At 44.8% G+C, this 11371-nt stretch overlaps 1 protein-coding gene across 4 annotated transcripts in view; it reads left to right on the forward strand.

The window, feature by feature from the left end:
- The first annotated feature begins 1008 nt into the window (after window positions 1-1008).
- The window catches only part of PIK3C2G (phosphatidylinositol-4-phosphate 3-kinase catalytic subunit type 2 gamma), a 182884-nt gene continuing 172521 nt past the window's right edge, over window positions 1009-11371 (forward strand). For 2 of the 4 annotated variants that reach the window (XM_077468634.1, XM_077468637.1), the window contains exons 1-4: window positions 3142-3589; window positions 6355-7238; window positions 10472-10554; window positions 10969-11123. In XM_077468634.1, coding sequence (XP_077324760.1) covers window positions 6396-7238; window positions 10472-10554; window positions 10969-11123 — 1081 coding nt within the window. In that variant the 5' untranslated portion in view covers window positions 3142-3589; window positions 6355-6395. Of the gene's footprint in view, window positions 1094-3141; window positions 3590-6354; window positions 7239-10471; window positions 10555-10968; window positions 11124-11371 lie in introns of those variants that run through there. The other 2 variants (XM_077468635.1, XM_077468636.1) reach the window with 2 other exon arrangements.

An 11371-nucleotide genomic window follows, 5' to 3' on the forward strand; every position in this document is an offset into this window, starting at 1 on the left:
TCAACCTCTGCCGCAATGCTGGCAGCACCCATACGTCTATCTCCCAAAGACAACCTCTGGATATGACGCTGAGCACGTGCACTCAAACTCTTTGGTCGACCATGTTTGTACTGAGTGGAACCTGTCCTGTTAAACTGCTGTATGGTCTTGGCCACCATGCTGCAGCTCAGTTTCAGGGTCTTGGCAAACTTCTTATAGCCTAGACCATCTTTATGTAAGCAACAATTTTTTCAGATCCTCAGAGAGTTCTTTGCCATGAGGTGCCGTGTTAAACTTCTAGTGACCAGTATGACAGAGTGAGAGCGATAGCACCAAATTTAACACACCTGCTCCCCATTCATACCTGAGACCTTGTAACACTAACGAGTCACATGACACCGGGGAGGAAAAATGGCTAATTGGGCCCAATTTGGACATTTTCACTTAGGGGTATACTCACTTTTGCTGCCAGCGGTTTAAACGTTAATGGCTGTGTGTTGGGTTATTTTGAGGGGACAGCAAATTTACACTGTTATACAAGCTGTACACTCACTACTTTACATTGTAGCAAAGTGTCATTTCTTCAGTGTTGTCACATAAAAAGATATAATAAAATATTTACAAAATTGTGAGGGGTGTACTCACTTTTGTGAGATACTGTATAAAGCTGTACTGTGCTCACCATATAGAAGATATATTCTGCTCACTGAATATAGCATTCCCTCTGCTCACCATATACAGGATTATATACTTGGCTAACCATATAGAGACTATACACAGCTCAGTGTATATAAGATATACTTTCTTCACCATGTATCCCCCACACTGTATAAAAGATATACCCTGCTCACCATATACACTATACTCATTGTATACAGTGTTCTGTCCTGGATAACATTCATCAACAGGTGGCATAAGTTATCAGAGAAGAACCCGTGACATTTGTATCCTCATCCCCTAATGTGTGGAATAATATCTTCAGGGGAAATATGAGATCTGATAAACAGCCCTCGGGTCATGTGCTGCTCCAGAAATAAAGTGCAGACTGACCATACAGACAGGCGTGTGTGCTGGTGGCTGGAGAGCACTGATCTGTCCTTACTGTACTGTGCATGTATGTATCCTGTACACATATATGTATATTGTACATGTATGTATCGTGAACATGTGTGTATCCTGTATATGCATGTATGTGATACAGCTATGTATCCTGCATACATACTGTATATGTATTCTGTACATGTCCTAAATGTGTGTGTATCCTGCACACATAGGTATACTGTACACATATGTATTCTGTACACATACTTTTTATGTATTCTGTACATGTATGTATCCTTTACACATATATGTATACTGTACATGTATGTATCCTGAACATGTGTGTATCCTGTATATGCAAAACAGATATATATCCTGCATACATACTGTATGTGTATTCTGTACATGTCCTGAACATGTGTGTATCCTGTACACATATCCTGTACACATACTGTTTATGTATTCTGTACATTTATGTATCCTGAACATGTGTGTATCCTGAACATGTGTGTATCCTGTACAGATAAGTTTAATGTACACCTATGTATCCCATACACATACTGTATATGTATTCTGTACATGTATGTATACTGAACACGTGTGTATCCTGTATACACAGGTATCCTGTACACATATGTATTCTGTACATGTATGTATCCTGAACACAAGTGTATCCTGTATATGCGTATATGTGAAACAGATATGTATCCTGCATACATACTGTATATGCACTCTGTACATGTCCTGAACGTGTGTGTATCCTGTACACATACTGTTTATGTATACCGAACATGTGTGTATCCTGTACACAAACTGTATATGTATTCTGTACATGTATGTATCCTGAACATGTGTGTATTTTGTTCACATGCTGTATATGTATTCTGTACATGTACAGTATATATCCCTTGCATGTTTTCTGTAAATATATGTATATCTGTACACGTATGTATTATACACTGACTGTATACTCAGAACTTTTAATTTCAAGCTGTGCATATCACTGTCTGGACAGTAGAACTGAAGAACAATCTGAGCTCACATTCAGACAGTATAAACAGTGAGCAGTGTGTGGGCGGGGCCTACTCACCCTGCCCTTGGGGGCACCTCTCTTGTGTTAGCTGTCACTGATGCCAAGGACCAGACGGGGGCCGTGTTCATGTGAAAGTCAGAGATTATTCGTACATTGTGTACAGCTGTGTATGGTTCTGTGAAACACTGTCCTATTTCGCTGAGCACCCTATCTTCCAGAATGTAGCATTCAGAGGGGGACACCGCAGAGCCCATGTCCTGCTGCACCAGTCCATCTTTACACTGCCACCTCACTTCCAATGACAATGCACTTATTAACTCCTGCAACTCTTCCGTAGTATGCGGCTAGGTCCATGGGGGTCTGTGTACTGCGGATTTGGTCCCAATAGCTTTTGGGGAATCAACTGCTAGGGAAGGAGCTGGAGCACCGACGACCTCGATACCAGATGACCTGTCATCCATATCCAGTACTACTCCTCGCTCTCTAGTGACAGTGTAGTAGTGTGAACAGTGACCAGTGTGACAGTGTAGTAGTGAGCAGTGACAAGTGTGACAGTGTAGTAGTGAGCAATGACCTGTGACGGTGTAATAGTGAGCAGTGACGGTGTGACTGTGTAGTAGTGAGCAGTGACCAGTGTGACAGTGTAGAAGTGAGCAGTGGCCAGGGTGATGGTGTAGTAGTGAGCAGTGACCAGTGTGACGGTGTAGTAGTGAGCAGTGACCAGTGTGACGGTGTAGTAGTGAGCAGTGACCAGTGTGACGGTGTAGTAGTGAGCAGTCACCAGTGTGACGGTGTAGTAGTGAGCAGTGACCAGTGTGACGGTGTAGTAGTGAGCAGTGACCAGTGTGACGGTGTAGTAGTGAGCAGTGACCTGTGTGACGTGCAGTAGTGTTCTAGGATGACAATGGACAGTCAGTAATGTTCTAGGATGACAATGCACAGTCAGTAGTGTTCTAGGATGACAATGGACAGTGAGCCTGTGATATTCGGTATTGTGATTGCAGACATGGAGGCGGGCGGGGAGGACATGATCATCACCATAGAGAGTTTCCTGTGTGTGGGGTGTGTCGGGTGAGGGGAGGTCCTCCGATCAGAGTTCACCAGAGATGTCTGTCTCAGGACACACACAGGAAGATGGAAGGCACTAAAGTTTGTAGTCAGTGAGGAGGGGAGAAGTGAGGAGACGCTGCAGCTCTGCTAAACAGGAGAATCATTAACTAGAGAGTGTGCCAATATCTCCTCCACCCTGTACAGGCCAGGACGTGAGCGGGGCGGAGAGCGCAGTGTGGAGAGTGGAGGGGATCCCCTCTCTGTCTCCCTCACAATACCAGACAAGTCTTCTCACTGTGTGTTCTATTCCAGTCAGAGGTCTGTGCGCTCTGAAGAGGCGGGCTGTGTGTAAACAGTGCTCATCAGGGATATCAGGAGGTCAACTCCACCAGGATGACACACAACAGGTTCTGTCACAATCCAGACACCCAGCCGGGAGAGACTGACACCTGACATCGACATCACTGCAAACGGGACACCACACAGGTAACAGTGTCAATACCAGGGGGGAACCACACAGGCAATAATGCCATGGGGACACCACACAGGTAATAATACCATGGGGACACCACACATGTAATAATACCAGGGGTGCACCACACAGGTAATACTGCCAGGGGGACACCACACCGGTAACACTGGCAATACCAGGGGGACACCACACAGGTAACAGTGAAAATACCAGGGGGACACCACACAGGTAACAATGGCAATACCAGGGGGACACCACGGGTAATACTGCCAGGGGGACACCACACAGGCAACAGTGACAATACCAGGGCGACACCACACAGGTAACAGTGACAATACCAGGGGGACACCACACAGGTAATACTGCCAGGGGGACACCACACAGGTTACAGTGACAATACCAGGGGAACACCACACAGGTAATACTGCCAGGGGGACACCACACCGGTAACACTGGCAATACCAGGGGGACACCACACAGGTAACAGTGACAATACCAGGGGGACACCACACAGGTAACAATGGCAATACCAGGGCGACACCACACAGGTAATACTGCCAGGGGGACACCACACAGGTTACAGTGACAATACTAGGGGGATACCACACAGGTAACATTGACAATACCAGGGGGACACCACACAGGTAACAGTGAAAATACCAGGGGGACACCACACAGGTAACAATGGCAATACCAGGGCGACACCACACAGGTAATACTGCCAGGGGGACACTACACAGGTAACATTGACAATACCAGGGGCACACCACACAGGTAACAGTGACAATACCAGGGGGACACCACACAGGTAACAGTGACAATACCAGGGGGACACCACACATTTAATACTGCCAGGGGGACACCACACAGGTTACAGTGACAATACCAGGGGGACACCACACAGGTAATACTGCCAGGGGGACACCACACAGGTAACAGTGACAATACCAGGGGGACACCACACAGGTAATACTGCCAGGGGGTCACCACACAGGCAACAGTGACAATACCAGGGGAACACCACACAGGTAACACTGGCAATACCAGGGGGACACCACACAGGTAATACTGCCAGGGGGACACCACACAGGTTACAGTGACAATACCAGGGGGACACCACACAGGTAATACTGCCAGTGGGACACCACACTGGTAACACTGGCAATACCAGGGGGACACCACACAGGTAACAGTGACAATACCAGTGGGACACCACACAGGTAACACTGGCAATACCAGGAGGACACCACACAGGTAATACTGCCAGGGGGACACCACACAGGTAATACTGCCAGGGGGACACCACACAGGTAATACTGCCAGGGGGACACCACACAGGCAACAGTAACAATACCAGGGGGACACCACACAGGTGACACTGGCAATACCAGGGGGACACCACACAGGTAACAGTGACAATACCAGGAGGGTACCACACAAGTACCATGATAGAGAGATTGTACCTCTGTCTGCCTACTATAGGAAAAGCACATCAATATGACTGACTCTGCACTCCACTAAGTAGCTGTCAGTGTATGTAGAGTGATCATTCTGTGTAGGATGTATTTGTGCAGTGTGTGTGTGTATATAGGATGTATGATAATTTGTATCCATGTACAGTGTTTCTGTAGCTGTGTACAGAATATTCATGTGTGTCTGTGTACATTCACTAATATAAGTGTCCTCAGCTCACAGGAATAATCATTCTGACTCAGTGGGAGGCACTGTGTTGGCATTCAGGGTACGGTCCCATCTTATCAGTGTTGGGCTGTGATACCCGCTGCCAGTTACTGCTCCCTGAATTTTAAGTTGGGCTGCCCCTTTAGTTTCCTGGACTCCTTGTCTTGGTTGGTACCACCAGGCCAGTGAACTATTGGGGTGATAATAGAGTGAACTAAATTATCAAATTGCATACCTCCCTACTTTTTTGAGATGGGAATGAGGGACACCTATTATCAAAAGTATGTAGACATAGGACACGCCCCTGACAGGCCCACTTAAAGGAGAATTGTACAAAAAAAAATTAGTTAAACACACACGCGTTTTTTTTTTTTTTTTTTTACCACTGCTATTCCTTTAAACTGGCTTTTGACATTTAAAAATGCAGCAATTTAGATATTTTAGCACTTGTTAGCACCGGTGAAATCTTTTTTGAAGGAAAAAAAGTTCATTTTATGTGCCACTATATAAATCAGACCAAAATGAGGGATAAATGAGGAGGAAAGAGTGACAGAAGGACAAATCAGAGACAGTCCCTCAAAATCAGGGACAGTTGGGAGCTATGAAATTGTAGCTTATTCCTTAAAGTGAACCTAAAGCCAAAACTTGTATTAATTTTGACACAGTTGCAAATAGTTAGAACTCCCCTGTCAGTTTATTGTGACTGCATCCTATTGGGGAGATTTCCCTCCCCTTCCTGTCCCAGAGACACAATAGGAAGTGAAAGGAAAAATCTCAGACTTTAGAAAGCTGACCCCATAACAGGTGACTCCATTGGAAGATGCCCTTCTATTCCTGTTATGGTGACAATTGTCTCCAGTACAAATAGAGAGGGACAATCTCCTCTGCAGGGACACAGACAGCAATAAGAGCCTGACAGATGGTCTCACTATTCTACTGAAAAGTAAAATAAAGTTTTCGCAATTAATACATTTTGAGAAAAATTCTCACCACGTCAGCAATTCAATGCCCAGGCACCACCCCTTCCCCCCTCGGGCAACACCAAACCCCACCTTAGCATTGTGTGTACTACAGACTGTTTGTGTCCTCTCATTCACAGATTCTGACGCATCCACCATAATAAAGATCTTCACATGAAGGATGAATCCTGGCTTCCATATTGGATTTTCAGACTATGTGACCAATTTCAGCCCCAATGCCCAAAACTCACAATTCCCTTGTCCAGGATATGAACTGGATCCATTGGTTCAGAATGCACAGGCTTATCCTGGTGGGTATGGACCTCCAGCTTTTGGATTTGAAACTACCCCATCTCATCCTACTAGCGCACCACTATCCTATCACAGTACTTTGGCACCACATCACATGATCGGCAGTCTGGAACCCCATCACACGACTCACACAATGGCTGGCCATCACATGTTTGGCACACCGGCATCCCATTACATGGCAAGCAGTCCAACAACCTATCACATGACTACCACTCCAGCACCCCATCAAATGTCCGGTATGGCAGAACCCCATCAGGTGATCGGCACATGGGCACCCCATCTCATGACCAGTACAACAGAGCCTACTCATCACATGACCAGCACAGCAGCTCTCCCACCTACCTATGGATTCATAACAAACAACTATATGGAAGAGCAACAGTCGTGGTACCCAGAGTATCCACTTCCCTCCATGGACAGCTATGACCCAACCGCAGAGCAAGAGCCACAAAATACAGCAAATCTCTATGGATTCAAAATTGGTTTTGAAAATCTTGGGGATTTCTCTCACGTTGATCCTGCCATCCATTATCACCAGTTTGACTGCCCCAGCGGTGCCTTTCTCACACCAACCATTGGCGGACGAAAGCTGGTGAGAAGTCAGACTTTGAGAGAGGATGCCTTGCGGGTTGATGAGGGTGAACGACAGACAAGAAGATCCTCTATGTATGACATCCAGCCTAGAGCTCCCAGTTATTACAGCCAATCTCAGGTGAGACAATTAATTTACTGATAGAATCTCCCATATTTATTACATCACTATAGGGGGGGGGGGGGGGATTTACTAAAACTGTAGCTCTCAGAATCTGGTGCAACCGGACATGGCAGCCAATCAGCTACTTACTTCAGCTTCAGTTAACCTCTTCACACCGCCCGCCTCTCGACCTTTTAAGAATTCTGAAAGCCAAGAGGCGGAGGCTGGCATTTGGGTCATGTGACCACTGTGATTGTCTGTCACAGCAGTCACATGACTGGAAATCTCCTGAACGCAAGTAGCACTCTCTCAGCACAATCAGTTGTGTTAACAGGGCTGCATATTTGCGGCTGCTCTGCGTTAAGGACCTCCCGCCCAGCGGCCGCATATATGCATGCAGACGGCGTCAAGGGGTTAAGCACATTTTTGCTTGCACATGATTGGATGATGGAAATCAGCAGAGCTTTACTTACATTTACTAAGCTTAAGTATATCAACTCCATTGTGAACTATTAGGCTGGGTTCACACTTATGCCCCGTACACACGATCGGATTTTCCGACAACAAAACCATGGATTTTTGTTTCCGAAGGATGTTGGCTCAAACTTGTCTTGCATACACACGGTCACACAAATGTTGGCCCAAAATACCGGATGTGAGAACGCGGTGACGTACAAGACATACGACAAGCCGAGAAAAAGGAATTTCAATAACCAGTGCGGCTCTTTCTGCTTGATTCAGAGCATGCATGAAATTTTGTGCATACACGCGATTGGACTTTCCAACAACAAGTTTTGAGAACCTGCTCTCAGACATTTGTGTGTGGAAATTCCGACTGCAAATGTTCGATGGAGCATACACACGGTCGGACTTTCCGACAACAAGCTCACATCAAACATTTCTCATTGGAAAATTCGACCATATGTAAGCAGCATTAGGGTGGTTGCCTTACAGCAGGGGTCCGGTGCCGCCCTGTTCTCTGTTTCAGGGACGAATCAGCCCCAAATTTTTGCCTGAATCTGGACCTGAAACGGAGCCAAAGATGCACAGGAACCTTTTCCAGTGCTCTCCGTGGCTGCCACGGAGATGTGTGAATCGGCTCCATTGAGAGCCAGGCACACTCTCCTGTCATGCAAATTGCATGCAGAGAAATCCACATCCAATTCGCACTAATGTGAACCCAGCCTCAGAAATGTTGATCCAATCTCTGTTGGTTTTCCCTGGTGAGGCAGCACTGGTGGTGTCCACTGTGCAATGGGGTGGCTTTACTAAAGAAGAGCATGTTCACTTTGCAAAGTGAAACATTACATCAGAAGGGAACTTTCACTTATATTAGGGAATGTGGTGAAAAATCACTTTGCAAAGAATTCACAATCACGTGCAAGGAAAATAAAAAAAAATAGATCTTTGCTTGCACATGATTGAATCAGCACATATTCAACTCAAGTATCAAAGGGGAACTGCAGTCTGCTCACATAATTTGTAATAAAAACATCTTTGCCATTCTGAAGCTTCCCTCCAACCACTTTGCATATTATTTTATATATACTGTGATTCTGTACTTGCCAAATATCCCTCCACTAATGCCGCATACACATGACCGGACTTTTCGACGGACTAGGTCCGACGGTCTTCCCGACGGACTTTTGGCAGAGTTCCGATGGACTTTCCGAAAGAACGGACTTGTCCACACACAATCACACCAAAGTCCGACGGATTCGAACGTGATGACGTATGACCGGACTAGAATAAGGAAGTTCATATCCAGTAGCCAATAGCTGCCCTAGCATCGGTTTTCGTCCATCAGACTAGCATACAGACAAACAGATTTTTTGACCGGGCTCGAGTCCGTCGGAAAGATTTGAAACATGTTCTAAATCTAAAGTCCGTCTGATTTTTAGACAGCAAAGGCCTGATGAAGCCCACACACGATCAAATTGTCCAGCGAATTCGTTCCGTCGGACCTTTGCTATCGAAAAGTCCGGTCGTGTGTACACGGTATTAGTCTGGCTGCAGCCATTTTAACTGTGGGCAGCTGAAGCTGCTGCCTGTTCACTTCCTGGATTTACACAGACACACAGAGACACACCTCTAGCTCTGCAGCCCTGCAGCTCTCATTGACCCTCTCATGACTCACCCCCTCCATTCCCGGTAAATCCCATGAGAGTAAGAAAGAGAGCTGTGCATGATGTCATAAGCCTAGACTTTTGACCAGGGAAGAATCGGGAAGTGGGCTGTATAAGATATTTACTGGCAGAAAAAAATGTCTTACTATCCAAAGTTAAAACAAGGGCAGAAGATTTAATAGATGGAAAGTTTGAAAAAAATGACTGAAGTTCCGCTTTAAGCTAAGTGAAAATTTCTTTACAAAATAAACACTGAACAGCCTTTACTCCTTTATTAGTAAATCAACCCCAATGTGTCTCAAGTTGACCATACACTGATCAAAATTCAGCCAGTTTAGCAGGGACTGACTGAATGTCAGTCAGTGTGTCATTGTCCCTGTTTGACAGAAGTCAATGATTTGATCAACTTCTGTCGGGACAGGTTGGAAATTTGTTCTTGGTATTTAGCAAAAAATGTTGCTAAAATGTTTTCTTAAAATGTAGCCAATCGGCTGGAGCGGCAAATTACTACATTCTGACATTACAATGTTTCGGCATGGTGAATTCCTCCATCCACCTTGTTTTTTTTGTGGATGGAGGAAATTGTTCTATTTCATTCAGCCCGATGTATGGCCAGTTTAAGACCTCAGTGGAAACCAATGCACCTACCTGCAATGTACTGTATGTTCTTACATGTCTAATTTCCCCCTAGTGTATGGACAGTTTAAACCAGTAGATAAAGCAAATCATCTTCTGCCAGCATTAGGCCTCATTCACATGGGCACTGAAACCTGTACAATGAGCTTATTTACATGTCTGGAGCCGCCTGGATCTGCATGCAGGCATCCTATGCTAGTGAATGAAGACTCAGAGGCTGTATAGACACAGCCACATATCCAAATCTGACTGGCATATGGGGGGTTCAAGTGTGCCCATTGTCTGTGCTTACACCTCATTTCATGCTGTATAGGCCTCAGCGCCTGTGTGGTTGGGGCCTATACAAGTGGGACAATCTGAAATCATGCATGATTTAATTTGTATTCCCCATCAGACTTCTGAGCTAATCACACCGAGTGAATAATTTTGTATCAGATTTATGTGATGACCGTTATTGAGGTATTTACTGATCGATTCATTTCACTTCAGATAACTGACTGGAAAATTCAAATCCTGGAAATGTCCTCAGATAGAAATACGGCGTTCACTGCGTTCTGTGAGACCGTAAAACTGTATGTAGATGAGAACTTCACTATTATATTATATTTTTATCCCAAAATCATTGTCTTTACTGTATTATCCATATCTGATTGTATTAGTTTATTATCACTGTATGAATGGAATATGTCAGAGGTATATAAATGTATAATAATAGTGTGTGACTGTGGTGGGACAGTAGAGTGTAAGCTTCCCTGGTACAGAAACTGATGTGATTGGTTCAGTGTTCTCTGTACAGCATAATAATAATAACAGTATAATAACAGTATAATAATACAAATAATAATGATAATAGTGTGTGACTGTGGTGGGATGATGTGACTGACTCATTATTATTAGGTAATATTACTATTATAATGCCATATTGTTGTTCCTCGCAGTATTTGGATCTGGCACTTGGGTCACTTGTGTTATTACCTCTCTTTTAGTATACGAAGCAAATTCTGTGCTGCAGACACTGCTTCAAATTCTGGCAGATTGTGGAGTGTTGCCATTCCCTACCCGGATGAGGTGGAAGATTCTGAGGTGGAAATTTCTGTCTATGTAGAAAATCTCCAGGCCCCCCTCTTGCTTCTTAATAGAGGTCAGTAATCTGATGGGGGAGATGTTTATAGCTCATCATTGAACAAGAAAAGATGGGTAATCCACACTCATCATATGATAAGCTTGTATTAGAATTAATAACCAGGAAAGGAGGAAAACACATTCTATTCACTGTAGTAAGGGCTGCTGTTAGAAACCATGGGAGCCCATAAAGCCAACCTGACAGGGCCCCCAATTATCACAGTTTAGTATGCTTCAGTTATGAATGAACACAATGAGTGATCGTTG

The sequence above is a fragment of the Lithobates pipiens genome, unplaced genomic scaffold (genome assembly GCF_037356315.1).
Source record: "Lithobates pipiens isolate NorthernLeopardFrog02 unplaced genomic scaffold, aLitPip1_a1.2 Scaffold_8, whole genome shotgun sequence".
Lineage (NCBI taxonomy): Eukaryota > Metazoa > Chordata > Amphibia > Anura > Ranidae > Lithobates > Lithobates pipiens.